This window comes from Salmo salar, chromosome 10 (genome assembly GCF_965601325.2).
Source record: "Salmo salar chromosome 10, fSalSal1, whole genome shotgun sequence".
In the NCBI taxonomy this organism is placed as follows: Eukaryota; Metazoa; Chordata; class Actinopteri; order Salmoniformes; family Salmonidae; genus Salmo; species Salmo salar.
This window is the reverse complement of record NC_138300.1, coordinates 28,187,230-28,208,718: the sequence shown is the minus strand read 5'-3', so window position 1 is coordinate 28,208,718 and position 21,489 is coordinate 28,187,230. Positions and strand designations below refer to the sequence as shown.

Below are 21,489 nucleotides of genomic sequence, written 5' to 3'. Positions count from 1 at the left end.
ATATAATAGTTGTATGTTTGAGAAATTTGAATTATGAGATTTTTGTTGTTTTGAATTTGCCACCCTGCTATTTCACTGGCTGTTCAATAGCGTCCCACATACCCCAGAGAGGTTAACCCCTTTTTTCTCCCCAATTTCGCGGTATCCAATTGGTAGTTAATCTTGTCTCAGCGCTACCACTCCCGTACGGACTCGGGAGAGGCGAAGGTCGAGAGCCGTGCGTCCTCTGAAACACAACCCAACCAAGCCGCACTGCTTCTTGATACAATGCCCTCTTAACCCGGAAGCCAGCCACAGCAATGTGTTGGAGGAAACACCGTGCACCTGGCGACCGTGTCAGCGTGCACTGCGCACGGCTCGCCATAGGAGTCGCTAGTTCGCGATGGGACATGGATATCCCTGCCAGCCAAACCCTCCCCTAACCCAGACGACACTGGGCCAATTGTGTGCCGCCCCATGGATCTCCCGGTCACGGCCGGCTGCGACAACGCCTGGATTTGAACCCAGAAACTCTAGTGGCACAGCTAACAAGCCATCATATTTTCAAAAGCATGTGAGTCTTGTTCATGTTTCACAACCTCTGTGGGCTTTTGAGCAAAATAAGACCTTCACTTTAAGCTACATCGTTGCATACTAAATGTATCTGATCAGAAAGAGATCAGCAAACAAATAGATGAACGACAGTGCATTCGGAAAGTATTCAGACCCCTTGACTTTTTCCACATTTTGTTACGTTACAGGCTTATTCTAAAATCAATCTTCAAACAATACTCCATAATGACAAAGCGAGTACATTTTTTATAAAAAAAAAAAAAAGTTGTATGTTTGCCAATTTAGGGATGGTCAGGGAGGTGACCAAGAACCCAATGGTCACTCTGCCAGAGCTCCAGAGTTCTTCTGTGGAGATGGGAGAACCTTCCAGAAGGGACATGCCATCTCTGCAGCACTCCACCAATCTGGCCTTTATGGTAGAGTGGCCAGACAGAAGCCACTCCTCAGTAAAATGCACATGACAGCCCGCTTGGAGTTTGCCAAAAGGCACCTAAAGACTCTCAGACCAGAATAATAATGAAGACAAACTACGAAATAATACATATGGAATCATGTAGTAATCAAAAAAGTGTTCAACAAATCAAAATATATTTTATATTTGAGATTATTCAAAGTAGCCTCCTTTTGCCTTGAAGACATCTTTCCACACAGTGACTGCTACTGTCATTTAGACAGGTTACCTTTTGAGTTCTTTGGCACAGGGACTATGGCGGTCTGCTTGAAACATGTATACTGAAGAAAAATATAAAAGCAACATGCAACACTTTCAACTATTTTACTGAGTTACATATAAGAAAATAAATAAATTGCAATAAATTCATTAGGCCTTAAATCTATGGATTTCACAGGGGCGCAGCCATGGATGGGCCCGGGAGGGCATAGGCCCCACCCACTGGGGAGCCAGGCCCAGCCAATAAGTTTTTACCCACAAAAGGGCTTTATTACAGACACAAATACTCCTCAGTTTCATCAGCTGTCCGGGGTGCTGGTCTCAGACAATCCCACAGGTGAAGAAGCCGGATGTGGAGGTCCTGGGCTGGTGTGGTTACACGTGGTCTGTAATTGTGAGGCCAGTTGGACTTACTGCCATATTCTCTAAAACAACATTGGAGAGGCGGCGTATGGTAGAGAAATTAACAAATTCTTTGGCAACAGCTCTGGTGGACATTCCTGCAGTCAGCATGCCAATTGCATGCTCCCTCAACTTGAGACACCTGTGGCATTGTGCTGTGTGACAAAACTGCACATTTTAGAGTGGCCTTTTATTGTCCCCAGCACAAGGTGCACCTGTGTAATGATCATGCTTCTTGATATGCTGAACTTGTCAGGGAGGGGGATTCTCTTGGCAAAGGAGAAACGCTCACTAACAGGGATGTAAGCACATTTGTGCACAGAATTTTTGAAAAATATGCATTTTGTGTGTATGGAAAAAAATGTATTTCCTTTTTTATTTCAGCTCATGAAACGTGGATCAACACTTTACATGTTGCGTTTTATATTTTTGTTCAGTATAGGTAGTAGATTCAGTCAGGAGCAGGTTGAAAATGTCAGTGAAGCTGGTCATCGCATGCTCGGGAGTACTCATCCTGGTAATCCATCTGGCCTTGTGAATGTTAACCTGCTTAAAGGTCTTACTCACATCGGCTATGGAGAGCGTGATCACACAGTCGCCTGGAACAGCTGGTGTTCTCGTGTATGATTCAGTGTTGCTTGCCTCAACGCGACCCTGGAAGGTATTTAGTGCATCTGGTAGGCTCGCGTCACTGGGCAGCTCACGGCTGGGTTTCCCTTAATTCGTAGAATTCGATCTTGGTCCTGCATTGAAGCTTTGTCAGTTTGATGGTTTGTCGGAGAGGGCGTAACGGGATTTCTTATAAGCGTCCGGATTAGTGTCCCGTTCCTTGAAAGCAGCAGCTCTAGCCTTTAGCTCAGTGCGGATGTTGCCTATAATCCATGGCTTCTGTTTGGGGTATGTACAGTCGTGGCCACAAGTTTTGAGAATGACAAAAATATACATTTTCACAAAGTCTGCTGCCTCAGTTTGTATGATGGCAATTTGCATATACTCCAGAATGTTATGAAGAGTGGTCAGATGAATTGCAATTAATTGCAAAGTCCCTCTTTGCCATGCAAATGAACTGAATCCCCAAAAATCATTTCCACTGCATTTCAGCCCTGCCACAAAAGGACCAGCTGACATCATGTCAGTGATTCTCTCGTTAACACAGGTGTGAGTGTTGACTAGGACAAGGCTGGAGATCACTCTGTCATGCTGATTGAGTTCGAATAACAGACTGGAAGCTTCAAAAGGAGGGTGGTGCTTGGAATCTTTGTTCTTCCTCTGTCAAAGGAAACACATGCCGTCATCATTGCTTTGAACAAAAAGGGCTTCACAGGTAAGGATATTGCTGCCAGTAAGATTGCACCTGGATCATCAAGAACTTCAAGGAGAGCGGTTCAATTGTTGTGAAGAAGGCTTCAGGGCGCCCAAGAAATTCCAGCAAGCGCCAGGACCGTCTCCTAAAGTTGATTCAGCTGCGGGATCGGGGCACCACCAGTACAGAGCTTGCTCAGGAATGGCAGCAGGCAGGTGTGAGTGCATCTGCACGCACAGTGAGGCAAAGACTTTTGGAGGATGGCCTGGTGTCAAGAAGGACAGCAAAGAAGCCACTTCTCTCCAGTAAAAACATCAGGGACAGACTGATATTCTGCAGAAGGTATAGGGATTGGACTGCTGAGGACTGGGGTAAAGTCATTTTCTCTGAAACCCCTTTCCGATTGTTTGGGGCATCCGGAAAAAAGCTTGTCCGGAGAAGACAAGGTGAGCGCTACCATCAGTCCTGTGTCATGCCAACAGTAAAGCATCCTGAGATACTGTGTGGGGTTGCTTCTCAGCCAAGGGAGTGGGCTCACTCACAATTTTGCCTAAGAACACAGCCATGAATAAAGAATGGTACCAACATATCCTCAGAGAGCAACTTCTCCCAACCATCCAGGAACAGTTTGGTGACGAACAATGCCTTTTCCAGCATGATGGAGCACCTTGCCATAAGGCAAAAATGATCACTAAGTGGCTCGAGGAACAAAACATCAATATTTTGGGTCCATGGCCAGGAAACTCCAGTCTTTGCTAGCGAAACAGTCCTATAGCTTAGCATCCGCTTCATTGGACCACTGCTGTATTGAGCATGTCACTGGTACTTCATGTATGAGTTTTTGCTTGTAAGCACGAATCAGGAGGATAGAGTTAGGGTCAGATTTGCCAGATGGAGGGAGAGCTTTGTATGCGTCTCTGTGTGTGAGGTGATCTGGAGTTTTTTTTCACACCTAGTTGCAAAGGTGACATGTTGTTAAAAATGAGGTCAAACGAATTTCAGTTTCCTTGCAGTAAAGTCACCAGCCAGTAGAAGCGCCGCCTCTGGGTGAGCATGTTCTTGTTTACTTATGGCCCTATACAGCCCGTTGAGTGCAGTCTTAGTTCCAGCATTGGTTTGTTGTGGTAAATAGACAGCTGCGAAATGTATAGATGGAAACGCTCTTGGTAAATAGTATGGTCTACAGCTTATCATCTGTCCGTCAGTGTGGAGGGCCTCTCTGGTCTTTTCAGTGTAAATGTCAGACGTTTTGTTTGCTCTGTGTCTTTGCTCTGAGAGGGTGCAGCCTGGCAACAGGCTGTGTCTCTCGTCAGGAGACCTCCCTTGATAGTCTTGCCCAGCGACGCACCAGAAGGGTTGCAAGAACCCCCTTAGCAGCTTCAAAGGCACAGCACAATGAGCACGTGGTTAACTTGTTGGGCCAGATGAGCGCAGATGAGATGCTCTAGTCTTTCTTGTAGCTACAAGGTTACTACTAGGTGAAACATTCTGTTGCTGTTGTAATAATTCCTATCTCGACTATGGCTCATCTGCTGTGTTTTGTGTGTTTTTCTTCTCAGCTCGAGATGCAGACGAACGGGAGAAGTGGATCCATGCCTTAGAGGGGACTATTCTCCGTCACACCCTCCAACTGCAGGTAAGTCACTCACTCATCTTTTCAGACCAGCTTCACTCTAGTAGTACTGTGGGTACTAGTCCCAAGCCATTGAGTTCAGCTAAAGAGGAGAAAGATTTTGCTCAACCTTTTTTTTTTTAAATAAGCTTTCTCAAATGATGGGGATAACTCTTGCTGTTGTTGCATTGTAAAAAAAAAAAAAATTGAAGTGTCTGTGTTTTAACCTTCAAAGAGGGAACATAAGGGGAACTGTATTTCTTCAATTTGTTCTTTTACCTAAGACCACGGGAAATAATAGAGGAACTGTTGAGAACATTGAGCAATAGCAGTTTAAGTTTCACCTTTTGGAAGCATGTGTTGTCAAATGAACCTTTCATGCTATTTGTTGAGGTCTTTTGGATGCAGGAAATCGGGATATAGAATTAATATCATGCCTCTGTCAGCTTCATCTCAACTAGTAGCATGGGGACACTGCTAGCAGGCTAAAGCACTCTTGTCCTAATCAGTGAAAGGGTTAAGAAGTCATCTGAGAATAGAAGGAAATGAGTCTGGACACAGTAAGAGTGTCTCTGTGTGGTTAGGAGCACAGGGAGCACGGTTTGGTTAGACTGTTGGCTGATGATGGGCATCATGTTTATCTATTAAAGCCTGTTTGTAAGAGTTCTGTGTATTAGTTGCTCTCTAAACTGATAATTTCCAGCTCTTATTTTGGTCTGTGCTCTTTGTGGCTCACAAATATAGGCCTCCTTTCTCTAGCCAGCATTACTTCTACCCTCCAGTTGTTTATGTGCCTTCTGTTCTGCTTTTCTTCTCTAACCCACTCCTCCCCTCTGCCTTCCCTCCCTCTGCCTCACTCTCCGATCCCTGCCCAACACTGCTGACTGGCTGCCTGCTTGCAAACACTGTGTAAGCGTGGAGTCATAGCAGGGTCATGTGACCTAGACCAAATCAGAGTCCTGCTTACTCTTTCAGCCAGACATCTTCACCTCAGCTTTATCCAATCAGAGCAGCTGTTGTTGCTTGTCACATGGGCTTGTGCTGCCTTTTTTCTTTCTTTAAAAAAAAAAAGAAAGTCTGTACTTCCTGTCAGAGAGAATAGGATCCTGGATTAACTTTGCCTGCGTATGCTGCTGCTCAGCTGATTTAGAACGTACTGTAGATGTACCAGACGATGCTGGTGGTGTTCCTGCTGGCAGTCTATAGAAGTGGAGAGCACTAGAACAGTCGTTGGTTTGCGTAAGGCAGGAGAGAGGAGCTGTAGGGTCAGCTTTGGCCTGTGCATTTTGACGAGGCATGTCCCTCAGAGCTCTGCGTCCTGTGAGTACCACACTGGGGGGAAATGGTTGGTTGGAGTGCGACAATGCAGTTCTTAACTGGGTCATGCTGTGTGGAAAGCCAAACGGGGAGGGGGTGAGGTGTCTGAGTGAAGGGTGGGCTAGATTGGTGAGCTTTGAGGTTTTTTATTTCCAATGTCTGGTGGTTAGTGGGGGTGGGTGTGGTACACTAGCATAGGGAGGGATTGTCTGGTTAGACAAAGAAAGCTCTTTTAGGAACAGAATGTGTGAACATGCCAAAGCTGCAGTTACTAGCCTACATGACTGTCCTCTGGGTTTTTAAGCTGCTCTAGTCCAGCAGAAGGATCCCTTCCATCATGGTGATATGGGCTTGTGTTGACATAACAGAAATAGAGAGCAATAGGGACTCTCTCTCCCTCTTTGTTTGTAATGTTAACGGCTTTGTCCCTCTGCAATTATGAGGTCCGTGTCATATTGATAGCATTTTCCTTAACCTTTTGAACCTGAAATACAGCAGGGGCCCGCTCAACCGTTTTTGGTATGTAAGTGTATGGTAGGACTTTTCTATGTGAAAATTGGGATGGAATGATTTTGGTCACGGGGGTAAAAAAATTACTCTAAAAGTCTGACATAGAACTCTGACATAGAACTCCTGTTCTATTTCATGTGTCTTTGGATGCAGGTGTTCAAACAATACAGCTTCTCACAGGTGTCAAAATCAGTTCATGTTGTGATACCTTACCCTAACACCAAGCCAGCACTATTACTGTAGTCAACATAACCATGAGCATGCATTTCCCCATAAGTAGGTTGACGTCGCTTTCAAATTCAGAATCTACAGTCGTGGCCAGGATTTTTTTTTGTATTCAGTTGATTTCCTTGCTACCCATTCACATCGCTCCGGCCAAACGCCTCACCCACTAACGTTTCTGCTCCACCTTGAGTCTGGATTTGAACTCCTCATCTTCTCGAATGTGAATGCATTCATATCGTTCGGATTGGTCCCAGAAATCAATGGCTTGGGCCAGAGCCTGAACACACGTGGGTAAAGCGGTGTTTCCGGAATAGTCATTGGCTTTGATACTCTGATTGGTGTGTGTTGTTTTGTACCAAGCCCTTCACTTTGACGTAAAGCAGAAATGTCTACGTTGGTAGTCTCAGACTGAATGTATGTAGTGATAGGGCAGCAGAATTAAATTCAGTATGAGTCACCAGGCAAGGATTTGATATCCGGCGTTTGTATTTATTAGGAATTCTCTTTTCTGCCTCTTCAAATTTTGTTGATAGAGGAGAGACACCGGAGCTGTCTGTTTCTTAGACACAAACATGAAGCTGTGTAGATGTCTGCTTGGCCACACACACACAAAAAACACCCACGAGAATCCCGATGCCCTCAATCCTGGGACTGAACACTTAAGGTTTTAATATTTTTATATATATATATATATTTAGCTCTTTTTCTCCCTCAATTTCATGGTATCCAATTGGTAGTTAGTCTTGTCCCATCGCTGCAACTCCCGTACGGACTCGGGAGAGGCGAAGGTTGAGAGCCGTTCGTCCTCCGAAACACAACCCAACCAAGCCGCACTGCTTATTGACACAATGCCCGCTTAACCCGGAAGCCAGCCACACCAATTTGTCGGAGGAAGCGCCGTACACCTGGCAACCGTGTCAGTGTGCATGCGCCCGGCTCATAACAGGAGTCACTAGAACGTGATGTGACAAGGACATCACTGCCGGCCAAACCCTCCCCTCTAACCCGGACGATGCTGGACCAATTGTGCACTGCCCCATGGGTCTTCCGGTCCCGGCCGGGATGCGACAGAGCCTGGACTCGAACCAGGATCTCTAGTGGCACAGCCTTATACCACTGTGCCACTTGGGAGGCCCTCCACTTAAGGTTTTTAAAGAGGAGACAGATGTATTTTTCTGGTTACCCCCAAGCTCTAAAGAGCACTAATGCCAGACTCCTCTTCCCCACAGATTGAAAGGGGACTGTTCTTTAGCTTAGCAAAGTACCTGTTTTTATTTGCTCAGGCACCTCTTTAGCCACCAACACTAAGCAACTTGCTTCTATATTGATAGCGAACCACCTTTGATCCTAAAGGAATTTTTGAAAAAAAGGCCCAGACTTTGGTCTCTATAAAGCTTGTTAGGTTTTTACAGTTTACACTTTAGACAACGCTGGGGTTAATGTGTGTTAATGGCTTTTCTTCACATCCCTGTACGATACATTTCAGTTGAGAAACAGGCGTCGTCCAAAGGCGTCTGCCAAACCATAGGACACGCTAAGACCAGAGCAGTACTGAGAGAGGGGAGTATATGATTTACTAACTGTCCAGCAAAGTGGTTATGGATGTGTTTTAAGAGTTGTAATATTGTACGGTCAGACTGCTTTGGTTAAGCATTAGTTTTTTCTGGTATTTTTGAGGAAGTTGTTGGGTATTTCATTTCTGTATTTTAACCAAGCTAACTTCCAGGTAGTGAAGGGACTGTTCTTGATTTGTCATCAGCAGGCATGGTCAGGCAGGTTGGCAGGCAAAGCCTTTAAACAATGCTAGTTGAACAGTTCATATCACTCTACTTACTGTACAATGCTGGAAGCTTCTGCCAAACAGTTGCTGTTTTGTGCTGCTACATTCTGCTTTTTTAAAGCCCCACCAGGAGAATTAAAAAAAATATATATAATCTGCTAACAAACTTTCAGAGTAGAGACGCACTGGCCAAAATAGGTTACTGATGCAAGCAGAAAACTGTCATACTGTGCTGTAAAGTTAGAATGTTCTGCTCTTTTTTTCATTTTCTATTTTAGGAGGCAGAGACAGGATTTGTTCCAAGTGTCCAAGACTTCGATAAGAAACTTGCAGAGGCTGACGCATACCTACAAATTCTAATTGATCAGTTAAAGGTGAGGCTTTTCCACATTTGAGTGACTAAGTATGACCGTGACTCTCATAATAACGGCGACTGACTCGTCACTGCATCATCGCTGAATGTGTTTTTATTCGGCTCCTGATTTGAGTGTATCCTCTTCAGCTTCTCATACATCTCCTCTCTTCCAGCTCTTTGATGAGAAAATCAAGGATTGCAAAGAAGATGAGTCGCGCCGAGTGAGTGATATCTGTTTCTTCTCTTGTCACCAGAACTGTGCCTGATAATTATTGACTCAGAGATTTTCTGTGAGTTTTTTTAGTAGCTGTGATTCACTTCCTTATTGAGATCATGAGTTTAGTTTTAGGTCAGTTTGGAACATTTAAACTCTAGGTTGTTTAATATGGTGAAGACAATGACCTGTTATGTTGTGATGAACATAGGACACAACTATAGTTGGAGTGAAATCATTGTTCGTCTTGTCTAATGCCATGATTGTGAAAGAGTTTGAACAAAGCATGTTTCTGCGTTGGTTTCACAGGTTTCACTGTGCCGATCTTGCTCAGTCAATGACTCGCCTAACTTTGAGTCCCGAAGTCTAGTTAGGTGTTAAAATAAAGTCTGAAGTGAAACAGCCATTTTTGATCATGTTTTTCTCCTTTTAAGAAAATTGAAAATTTGAAGGAAACCACATGTGTAAGTGAAACCCCATTTTAAAAGTCCTTATTTTCAGAATCACCTGTCTGAATTTGAGTGCGGTGTTTCATTCTCTGTGCCGTTTCTCTTTTCAGAGTATGGTAGAGTCCATCAAGCACTGTATTGTATTGCTGCAGATTGCCAAGGTAAAATGGACTCATTCATTTGACTGTGGTGGGACTCTCATTGCATCACTGTCATGTCATTGTTGTGAGACCACATCTCGGTACACTGCATGATATCGCCAAGCCAGTAGTTTTCCACTTAACTACAGCCTAGTTTATTGTGGGCCGTTTGCTACATTCCATTAGGTTTCATTTTGACGTTTTGGAGAGGTGATTCTCACATACACTCGATAATCTTAGATCTCATAATGATGTTACCATTACAAATGCTCTGACTTTCTAAATAACTTGATGGCTGCTTGAAAGAGAAGCTCTTAACAAGCTCATATCGTCATTACATACAAACAGTTGAACATTCCTCAAGTAACGTTTTCTTCTCAAAATTTTAAGGATCAAAGTAACGAACAGCAACACGCATACGGACTGATAGTAAGTTCTGACGTTCTCTGTCCATTAGAAATATCGAAATCAACCAAACCTCTATCCTTCTTTTCCGATTAATTCACGCTAAACTATAGAAAAAAAGACAAATCAGATATGTAAAAGTGCATGCCATTTGTTTAGAAAAATAGCTTCATCTCGTATATTGCTCTTCCTTTGCCATGCCCCTATCCCCTTTTTCAGCTGAAATAATGTTCTTTTTTTGTTGCTGATAATAGTGAGAAACTTTACTCTTCACTACACCTTTTAGACACAACATCATTCTGCTTCTTTTATGACACGTTTGTAGGAGTGTGTGTGAGTGTGCTTATACCCTCCCCCAACTCGCCATCGATTTTGACTTACTGTGCATGCCTATTGAACCGTCAAGGACTAATAGATGTCAACCAATCAACGGCTGTTTACTGGCTTTACTCTCTTCCCATAGATGTTTGTAAGTCGGAATCCCATAGGATCAGCCCGCCAGGCCAGTCTTCTGACAGTAATCTCTCTGGCCATTAGCCTTACACATATAGACCCTCTTCTAACCATGCCTTAAGCAAACTCTAGCTCTAACCCCTTCCCTCAGTCTGCACTAGAGGCATCCTTTGCTGTTGGTTTCATCTCTAGCTAGCGAGGCCACACTGGTTGCACCACTGTGGAGCAGCAACGTTTCTGTAATTGGCTATAATTAGGAGTGGCTGCCTTACTTTCCAGAAAGCACGTGGACAGGGGGAGGGGGGAGTAAATGGAAAATGAGAGAAATCTCCCAAATTTCACTCCGACTCCTGTTCTGAAGGGCAGAGAGAGGACTGAACTTCACTGCATGCCTTCATTTCCTTGATTTCTTTTTTTATATTTCCACTTTCCTGACTGTAAAGATCCTTAGTTGATGTAGTGTCTTCTGTCCGCTCAGTAGAGTAGTGTGAAATCTTCCATTCTGCATGGTGCCCAAACTTATTTTCAGACCACACTCTCCTTCATTCTCTGTCATACCTCCGTATGCTGCTCACACCGCACTGTTGTGTTCTGAGATTGTGTAGGACTTGATGATTTCTGACCTCTCCTCTTGTTCTGCCTTTTGCTGTTGAGTTACGGTATCACTGACCCATAAAGCTATGGCAGCAGTGCACTTTGTATAATGTGTGTACACATTTTTAAGATAAATTGATAAGGCTAGACCACAGTTAAATATACCTAGGATTAAAATCTGTGGGTTTTAAATCTCAAGAAAACTTTGAGAAGTTATGCCATCACATTATGTAGCTCGCTGGAAAGTTTTTGTTTGTCCTAAATTTAGCAGGGTGGAAAATATGTTTGATAATATTAGGTTTTACTGTAAGTGTTGTGATATGCAGTGTCCTCTAATTATTGGGACAGTCGTTGTTGTTGTTGTCGTTTTGGCTCTGTACTCCAGCACTCTGGATTTGAAATGATTCAATGACTGAGGTTAAAGTGCAGAATGTCAGCTTTAATTTGAGGGTATTTTCATCCATATCGTGTGAACCGTTTATACATAGTCCCCCCATTTTAGATGACCAAAGGTATGGGAACAAATTCACTTACAGTGCATTTGGAAAGTATTCAGACCCCTTCCCAGGGAGGTGACCAAGAACCCCGATGGTCACTCTGACAGAGCTCCAGAGTTCCTCTGTGGAGATGGATGAACCTTCCAGAAGGATCACTATCTCTGCAGCACTCCACCAATCAGGCCTTTATAGTAGAGTGACCAGCCTGAAGCCACTCCTCAGTAAAAGGCAAATGACAGCCCGCTTGGGAGTTTGGAAGCATGGTGGCAGCATCATGCTGTAGGGATGTTTTTCAGCGCCAGGGACTGGGAGACTAGTCAGGATCGAGGGAAAGATGTAGAGTAAATTATAGAGCGATCCTTGAAAACCTGCTTCAGGACCTCACTCGGGCGAAGGTTCACCTTCCAACAGGACAATGACCCTAAGCACACAGCCACGACAACACAGGAGTGGTTTCGGGACAAGTCTCTGAATGTCCTTGAGTGGCCCAGCCAGAGCCCGGACTTGAACCCGATCAAACATCTCTGAAGAGACCTGAAAATAGCCTGGCAGCGACGCTTCCAATCCAACCTGACAGAGCTTGAGAGGATCTGCAGAGAAACTCCCCAAATACAGGTGTGCCAAGCTTGTAACGTAATACCGAAGAGAACTCGAGGCTGTAATTTCTGCCAAAGGTGCTTCAACAAAGTACTGAGTAAAGGGTCTGAATACTTATGTAAATGTTATATTTCTGTTTTTGCTTTGTCATTATGGAGTATTGTGTTTAGATTGATGAGGGGAATAAAATCAATTTAATCAATTTTAGAGTAAGGCTGTAACATAACAAAATGTGGAAAAAGACAAGGGGTCTGAATACTTTCCGAATGTATTCTATATGTGTATTAAAGTAGTCAAAATGTTATTATTTGGTCCCATATTCCTAGCAAGCAATGATTACATCAAGCTTGTGACTGCAAACTTGTTGGGTACATTTGCTATTTGTTTTTTTTGTGTTTCAGATTATTTTGTGCACAATAGAAAATAATGGTAAATGTATTGTCTGTTTTATTGTAAATAATAATTGAATGTTTCTAAATGCTTCTACATTAATGTGGATGCTACTATGATTATGTATAGTCCTGAATGAATGAGTGAGTAAATTAGACGCGCAAATATCATACCCCCCCAGAAATGTTAACCTCCCCTGTTATTGTAATGGTGAGAGGTTAGCATGTCTTGGGGATATATTTGTGCGTTTCATTCAGGACTATCCGTAATCATGGTAGCATCCACATTAATCTAGAAGTGTTTAGGAACATGCTATTCTTATTTATTATAAAAGTGACTCCAAAATTACACAATACATTATTTACCATTAATTTCTATTGGGCAAAAAATTATCTAAAACACAACCAAAACAAACGGCAAATGCATCCAAGAAATTTGTAGAGCCACAAACTTGATGTAATCATTGCGTGCTAAGAATATGGGACCAAATAATAAACTTTTGACTTCTTTAATACACATATAAGTGAATTTGTCCCAATACTTTTGGTCCCCTAAAATGGGGGGACTATGTACAAAAAGTGCCGTAATTTCAAAACGATTTACCCTATATGGATGAAAATACCCTCAAATTAAATCTGACAATTTGCACTTGAACCTCATTGTAATTTTATAATTACAAATCCAAAGAGCTGGAGTACAGAGCTAAAACAACACGTTTAACTATCCCAATAATTCCGGATGGCACTGTATGTAGTTAGATATTTATTAGGTAGAACTAACTTTTCCAATATTTACCGGAAGAGGAGTGAAAGGTATTGATCTTTCTAGTCATTGGCAGTGTGTATTTATTTTGTCATTGTAGTCTGCTCCGTATTGGTGTGTTAAGTGCTACTGCCGGTCTAGAGCAATGTGCGTTGCAGATGTACCTAACTACCTATTATGTTTTAAGACTGGCACCATTTTGTCTTGCCCTGTACAGAGCACCATCAACCCAGTGGATGGGATATTTCAGCCTCAGGACACTTCTTTAGTCAACTTAGCCATGCCAACACAGACCACCCTCCCCACAGGTATAGTATACAGAGAGCCATACACACAATCTAATCTACAATCCTATCAGGAGGATTTGTCCCTCAGAATAAAAATATCCATTTGAGTCCACATACGGATATTGTATACAAAACTAACTATTTGATTTCATGGATATAGATTAGCATTGGATTTAATACTTTCAGATTTTTGTACCTTATAAATGTTTATTTCCTGAAACACACATCTATAGTGCCCCCTGGTGTGCTTGAATCCCTATTTTTCAGCATGTCTACTTCCCAATGTAGGGCAATCTAAATTAAGCTTTCTCTGAAATTGGACACAAATCCAATCCCAAGGTCGAGACCCGTGTCAGCAAAGTTCAACATTTTAACAGTCACAGTTTAATAGATACCTATGACTGCTATTTTATTTTATTTTTTTATTTTTTTGATTTAAGCTTGCTCCCTCACAGGTCTGTAATGACGTTGAGTCTGTTGCATCATAAAGCAGTGTTGTTCTCATGCCAGAGTCTTCTCCTTCTTCTTGTCTCCTTTATGTAGATGGGTCCAAGATGTGTAAAGGAGAACAGCGGCCATCCACTCTATCAGTGGGGCCTGTTGTCACGGTGATGGGCAGCCTGCAGACTCCGACCCCCAACAGCACAGGTCAGAGGTCATCACACACTAGTGGTCAGGTCACCCACACTTACAGTTCCTTCAGGAAGTATTCATGCCCCTTGACTTACTCCACATTTAGGTGTTACAGCCTGAATTCAAAATGTATTTCTTTTTTTCCCCGCATCCATCTACACACAATACCCCATAATGACAAAGTGAAAACATGTTTTTTATTTTTTTCATTTACTGAAAATAAAATACAGAGATATCTCATTTACGTAAGTATTCAAATTCCTGAGTCAATACATGTTAGAATCACCTTTGGCAGTGATTACAGCTGTGAGTCTCTAAGAGCTTTGCACACCTGGATTGTACAATATTTGCCCATTTATTCTTTTCAGAATTATTAACGCTCTGTCAAGTTGGTTGTTGGTCATTGCTAGACAGCCATTTTCAAGTCTTGCCATAGATTTTCAAGCAGATAAAAGTCAAAACTGAACATTCAGTCTTCTTGGTAAGCGTAGATATGGCTTTGTGTTTTAGGTTATTGTTCTGCTGAAAGGTGAATTCATATCCCAGTGTCTGATGGAAAGCAGACTGAACCAGGTTTTCCTTTGGGATTTTGCCTGTGCTCAACTCCGTTCCATTTTTTTTTTTATCCTGAAAATCTCCCCAGTGCTTAATGATTAGATTACAAGCATACCCATAACATGATGCAGCCACTACTATGCTTGAAAATGTGGAGTGGTACTCAGTAATATGTTTGGGGCAAAACCAATACAACACTTTGTATTCAGGACAAAAAGGGAATTGCTTGGTCACATTTTTTACAGTATTACTTTAGTGCCTTGTTGCATAATCACCACAGAAATAAAACAGTATTGACTTTTTTTAATTTACTCATTTGTATTTTTCGAAATGGGTTTTCATTAGGTATGTGTCCCTTGCTAGAAACCGCTGTTAGCAACAGGAAGTTTTGTTTTACTGCTAGAATGTCTGGGGTGTATGTGAAACAAGGAGAGCACCTTAGGTACTTTCTCCAAATGTCATTATTCCTCTGGCTTGGAGGGTCCTGCCTGTTTTCAACCCTGCTGATGCTGCTGAATAAATGCTGAGCTGTGCACTAAGGAAGAAACCTGGGAGCACACATTGCACTGCAGGGGAGATTATGCAAGGAATAAACTTCTCATGGTTCTCTAACAATATGGGAACAGTTAGAGCAGACAAATGGTGTCCATATGATCACTGAGAGGAAAAAAGCTGCATAGAGCCGCTGTGTATGATTTTAGTTCAAAGCAGTAAACAAAAATAGCCATTTTTGCTATACATGGTTTAGGCCCGTCTCAACTGGGACCTCCTGCTCACCCCCACCCTGTTTTCTCTCTCTCTCTGTCTGTGTTTCAGGGAGTGGCCCCTCGGCGCCCAGCAGCAGCGTTGCCTCCCCCAGTCACATGACCATCACCTCCCACTCGGTCCCTGACTTCTCTTACTCCAGCAGTGAAGACGAGTTCTATGATGCTGACGAGTTCTCCCAGAACAGCACGTCTCCCAAACACTTCCTAGAGTGAGTATTTACTCTCTTTATCCATCAACACAGCAGTTTACTGGAGTACTGGGGATTACAGGGACTAAGGACGGTGATGGAAATGGTCCACCTGACCACATCCTGGCACTCTCTTTATTTCATGATTTTAGTGATCCTTTGTTGTCGTTGTACATTTATTAGTTGTGCTTGTGTACAAATGGCAATTTCCTGAAACTGGTCTGATTCAACCCCATGTTAAATACTTGATGGGTATGGGTAGGGCTGTGGTGGTCATTCAATTTTGTCAGCCGGGTATTGTCATGCAAAAGACTGCCGGTCTCACGTTAAATGGCCTTTAATATATACACGTTTAGCAGCTCCAGTCCTCCATGCATACAAGCCACTGATGCGCGCCTTTGGAACATCCACATATAAAAATTCTAATAAATCAATTGAATATATACCATCACCATAAATCAATTTTATTTTAGGCAGGTCTAAAAACCTTAAGAAATGAAGAAAATGTATTTCAGAATAACAGCATATGAGTAGGCCGACTGTATGTTATCTGGCTATGCTCCATGCCATAAGCTGTAGGCTTGTTCATTTAGCAGACAAGATATGCTTAAGTCCCCTGCCATTATTTTATATGATTTTATAGTAAAAAGAATATAATTGCACTTAGCTGAATAAAATAGCTATGTAGAGCGTAGAAGTTTGAGCTCTGTTCCTTCCCTCAGGCTGCACACACTATTCTCTCATCAAGTGATCATATTTTCACACCTCAGACTATTGTCTTTACTAATATGTAAATTTTGTTTTGATTTAGAATGGCCCATTATCCAACGGGCAGGAACGGGCACAGGCAAAAAGACATCCGCATGCACTCGAATAGGCGGTTAGTTTTTCAGTCATGCCTGGTAGGCTACTCCAGTTACTTCACTGTACACATCAACCACTGTTTGAGGAGCATGCAGCCTCTTGCTGCACGACAGGTGATATTCCATCCAAACTCTGTATGCCATGGGCTCTCCAACCCTGTTCCTGCAGCTAGCCAGTGCTTGATTTGGGAAACCAAGTGAAATCTGTTCAGGAACATCGGAAGTAACATGTTTTCACAAACATATTTCATAAAAATAAAAATAAAAGAATAAGCCCTATTACTACTCTATTAAAAATCGAATACAGATTCGCTATAATTCTAGGCTTACTCTGTAAGCCGCCCTGCACAATCAATGAATCGACAGCATCGCCTAGGCCTGTATGTTTTCTCTCAGAATCATGGATAGAAAGTTTGGAGTGGAGCATAAGGTAACCAGTCCATCCAGTATGCATAACAATGCAGTCTACACTCAAAGGCCATTACTAAAATACTCAAATGTTTAATTTTGGAGTGTAGGATAGACCAATTATGTACCAAAGACATATTCAATCTTTTTTTTTTTTTAATGTTGCAGTGCGTAATATGCTTTAGGCTATTTATTGCATCACGGACAAAAATGTATTTTTTCGGCCTTGAGATCACATATAGTGTTTTGAATGAATTATCACCTAAGAAAGCACTGTCTATTTTGTTGTTAGGCTTTGAAACAACATCCACAACGACCATGTTTTCCACTCAGTTTCAACCTGTTGTTGAAATTCTCAAATTTTAAAAGCACATACTGTTTTGATGATGAGTGTTTTGATGTGATTTTCATTACCATTTGCATTGATGTCAGAGTGGTTAGAGGGACAATAGAGCGCTGAGTACCAGACCATTAGGACCTGATGGAGGGACAATAGAGCGCTGAGTACCAGACCATTAGGACCTGATGGAGGGACAATAGAGCGCTGAGTACCAGACCATTAGGACCTGATGGAGGGACAATAGAGCGCTGAGTACCAGACCATTAGGACCTGATGGAGGGACAATAGAGCGCTGAGTACCAGACCATTAGGACCTGATGGAGGGACAATAGAGCGCTGAGTACCAGACCATTAGGACCTGATGGAGGGACAATAGAGCACTGAGTACCAGACCATTAGGACCTGATGGAGGGACAATAGAGCGCTGAGTACCAGACCATTAGGACCTGATGGAGGGACAATAGAGCGCTGAGTACCAGACCATTAGGACCTGATGGAGGGACAATAGAGCGCTGAGTACCAGACCATTAGGACCTGATGGAGGGACAATAGAGCCCTGAGTACCAGACCATTAGGACCTGATGGAGGGACAATAGAGCGCTGAGTACCAGACCATTAGGACCTGATGGTAGTTAGCAAGTTGGGTACTATCAAAGCATGTCCAAAGTGCTTAAGAGGAGATTACCGTAACTTAACGGTCACGTGTAATTTTACTGCGGTTATGACTCCTGACTGCCGGTGTGGCGGTAGTACGGTCACCGCAACAACCCTAGTTATGGGAAAATGCAACTTGTCATAAGCTGATTGTGTTTTGCTTGAGTTGTGCTGGAGGTGTGTTTTAATCCTGTGCCTTTATGGCATATATTTCCTATTAGGTAATCAGTTATTTCTTTCTCTGCATCCCTCTACCTTCATCTCTCCCTCCATCCTTCTCTCTGTCAGTCCCTCTAGGCCTTCTGCTGCTTTGCCTCACAGCGATGATGGAACAGTGCTGAAACGACCAAACACTAACGAGTCCCTCGACTCCTCCATGTCTAACGGCACCACTGACGCAGGTGATACACACATGAACGCACACACAAACACACGCACATTGCCCTACTTATCCTCACACCTGTCTACCCCCAACAATAACCTACAGTGAGACCCAAAAGTATTGGGACAGTGACATATGTTATTGTAATGGTGAGAGGTTAGCATATCTTGGGGGTATGATGTTTGTGCGTCTAACTTTCGCACTCATCATTATTCACAATTCATTCAGGACTATCTGTAATCATGGTAGCATCCACATTAATGTAAAAGTGTTTAGAAACATTCTATTCTTATTTACAATAAAATTTACTCTACATTATTTACCATTCATTTCTATTGGGCACAAAATAACCTGAAACACAACCAAAACTAACAGCAAATGCATCCAACAGATTTGTAGAGTCACAAACTTGATGTAATCATTGCGTGCTAAGAATATGGGACCAAATACTAACTTGTGACTACTTCAATACACATTTGTTCAAATACTTTTGGTCCCCTAAAATGGAGGGGCTATGTACAAAAAGTGCTGTAATTTCAAAACAGTTCACCCAGTATAGATGAAAATGTCTGCGCTTTAACGTCATAGTCATTGTATCATTTCAAATCCAAAGAGCTGGAGTACAGAGCCAAAACAACACAATTGTCACTGTCCCAATACTTTTGGCGCTCAATGTATTTTTATGTAACATCACACATTCTGTTCCCTTTTTGGCTGATGTTTTCTTTAGTAACCGAAAAGAGGATGTCAGGCTGTCCTGTATCGGTGGTATAGGTGTTTTTAACTGTCTGCCGTCTGCTCTGGTCAGATCAATTTGACAGCCATGATGATGAGGCAGAGGATCAGGGGGAGTCTGTGGAGGAGCACAAGAGTGTCATCATGCACCTGCTGTCCCAGGTGCGACTGGGCATGGACCTCACCAAGGTAAGAGCTGTCTGTAACTGTCTGTAACTGTCTGTAACTGTCTGTAACTGTCTCTTTCTATAACTGTTTATTTCCCTCTTCTCTCTCCTCAGGTGGTCCTCCCCACATTTATCTTGGAGAGGAGGTCTTTGCTGGAGATGTATGCTGACTTCTTTGCACATCCGGATTTGTTTGTCAGGTATGTCACTTCAAATTCCCTCCAACAGTTTCCAAAAATAAGGAAAACATTTTGTTTCAGAATCCCATCCATGGCATTATGAACAGATCTTTGCTTAGTTGGGGTCATAACCTTTGATCCAGTGGTGTGACGGCTGATGTTCTCATCCCCAGTATCGCGGATCAACTGGAACCCAAAGAGCGCATGGTGCAGATGGTAAAATGGTACATGTCAGCCTTCCACGCAGGGAGGAAAAGCTCAGTGGCCAAGAAGCCTTACAACCCCATCCTGGGAGAGGTTTTCTTCTGCCACTGGGACCTGCCTTCAGAGAGTGAGGAGTCCACTGCAGTGGTGAGCATTGACAGAGCCCATTGTACCACAGTAAAGACTGATTATAGTTTTACTTAAAAATCAAATCATATGAATATAAATTGTCAATGTTAAGTTTTGTAATATTGAGGCAAGTTTTTATTTTACTTTCAATTATTTACTAATAAATAAATGCTAATCACCAACCCCTCAGGAGCCATCGTCAGAGGGTCCAGTGCCATGGTCTTCAGCCAACAGTGTGTCTTTTGTAGCAGAGCAGGTCTCTCATCACCCCCCCAGTGAGTCTCCCCACCCAGTCAACATTACGGACAGCTGACAGAAAACCAGAGCCATGGAGTTAACTGTACTGTTGCCTTTCCTTGTAGTTTCTGCATTCTACGCAGAGTGTCTGAGCAAAAAGATTCAGTTCAACGCCCACATTTGGACCAAGTCAAAGTTCTTAGGAATGTCAATTGGAGTCCACAATATTGGCCAGGGTAAGAAATCTCTTCAAGCACTTACGTTGTCCATAAATGTGTCCTCACGCACTTACAAAAACCTTATGGTCTTCTGTGTGTTCTGAAATGTGTGCTTCCCTATCTCTCCTGTAGGCTGTGTGTCCTGTCTGGAACATGACGAGCACTACATACTCACCTTCCCCAATGGCTATGGCAGGTAGGCTCATGCTTTAAAAGTGAATAACACAAACACACTCACTCACACTGTTTCACGTTTGTTGTTCTGGAAATAAAAGCCCCAGTTCAATTAAAAACAAGTTAACTCCAGTACAGCGCACACGATTTACTGTATGTAAAGTGAGTGTGTATAAATGGGTAAAATATGTTATCAGTATTCCCTGACCTGACATGTAATGGGTGCTCCTTCTCTCTTCAGGTCCATCCTGACTGTCCCATGGGTGGAGTTGGGTGGAGAGTGTAACATCAACTGCTCCAAAACGGGCTACAGTGCCAGCATTGTGTTTCACACTAAGCCCTTCTATGGTGGCAAGAAGCACAGGATCACCGCTGAGATCTTGTAAGGGGATTTTCCTATTTTTAATCATGCATGTAGTGTTACATGCTGACCCCACCGCTCGCGTTACAAAATAAATGTACACATACATGTTCTTCAATCATTGCATTCAAGCTGCTCGCTCGCGTCAATGAGCGTCTGTGTAGCCAGGCACTAAAATAGAACCAGGTTTTATTTGTGATGCTTGACTCACTGCAAGTCCCGCCTCTCCCATCTCCTCATTGGTTTTTAGGAGCATATACCCACGTGGGTGATTGAACATGAACTCCAGCTAAATTGGTGGTGATAATGCACCTTAAAGTTGTTTGCCAACTGCCATATAAAGTCCAAAGAAGAAGACTGAAGGATGAGAGATTACTAGAAACAAACTCGGTTTACCCTTTTATCTGTGGATTAATTGTCGGATTAGAGGACCTTGTGCATTTCTGGTAAAATAACAACATAATGTTTATATCTCAGAACTAGCTAAATTGCCATAAATGTTTAATGCTTTTCAACCTGTCCCCAAATGAATATAGTTGGTTCAGAGTTCGTTTTGATATTTCAACCTGCGTGTCTTGATCGCGTCTGGTGTGGATGGACAAAGTCAACATGCGGACGCAGGCGCGCGCACGGTCTAGTCAGCATGTTAGCCTGTTCTTGCTTTATTTACTGTGCTCACAGCAGTATATAGAAATCAGTTTTTGTTGTGATGTTAGATGTGTTGTAAAGGTTTTGTATAATTTCAGCCAGTAGTTTTGAAAGTAGCACCCACAAGCCAAAA

The 21,489-nt window shown here is 42.7% G+C and overlaps 1 protein-coding gene across 4 annotated transcripts in view; it reads left to right on the top strand.

Annotated features, from left to right (window-relative positions):
• LOC106613904 (oxysterol-binding protein-related protein 9) overlaps positions 1–21,489 on the top strand; it is a 46,700-nt gene that overhangs the window by 22,515 nt on the left and 2,696 nt on the right. Inside the window, exons 4-20 of one of the 4 annotated variants that reach the window (XM_014216655.3) lie at positions 4,487–4,563; positions 8,650–8,745; positions 8,900–8,947; positions 9,375–9,404; positions 9,500–9,550; positions 9,920–9,958; positions 13,445–13,535; positions 14,058–14,162; positions 15,519–15,678; positions 18,211–18,323; positions 19,113–19,228; positions 19,321–19,406; positions 19,559–19,736; positions 19,909–19,993; positions 20,081–20,191; positions 20,306–20,369; positions 20,589–20,729. In XM_014216655.3, coding sequence (XP_014072130.1) covers positions 4,487–4,563; positions 8,650–8,745; positions 8,900–8,947; positions 9,375–9,404; positions 9,500–9,550; positions 9,920–9,958; positions 13,445–13,535; positions 14,058–14,162; positions 15,519–15,678; positions 18,211–18,323; positions 19,113–19,228; positions 19,321–19,406; positions 19,559–19,736; positions 19,909–19,993; positions 20,081–20,191; positions 20,306–20,369; positions 20,589–20,729 — 1,591 coding nt within the window. Of the gene's footprint in view, positions 1–4,486; positions 4,564–5,613; positions 5,860–8,009; positions 8,153–8,649; positions 8,746–8,899; positions 8,948–9,374; positions 9,405–9,499; positions 9,551–9,919; positions 9,959–13,444; positions 13,536–14,057; positions 14,163–15,518; positions 15,679–18,210; positions 18,324–19,112; positions 19,229–19,320; positions 19,407–19,558; positions 19,737–19,908; positions 19,994–20,080; positions 20,192–20,305; positions 20,370–20,588; positions 20,730–21,489 lie in introns of those variants that run through there. The other 3 variants (XM_014216660.3, XM_082956865.1, XM_014216656.3) reach the window with 3 other exon arrangements.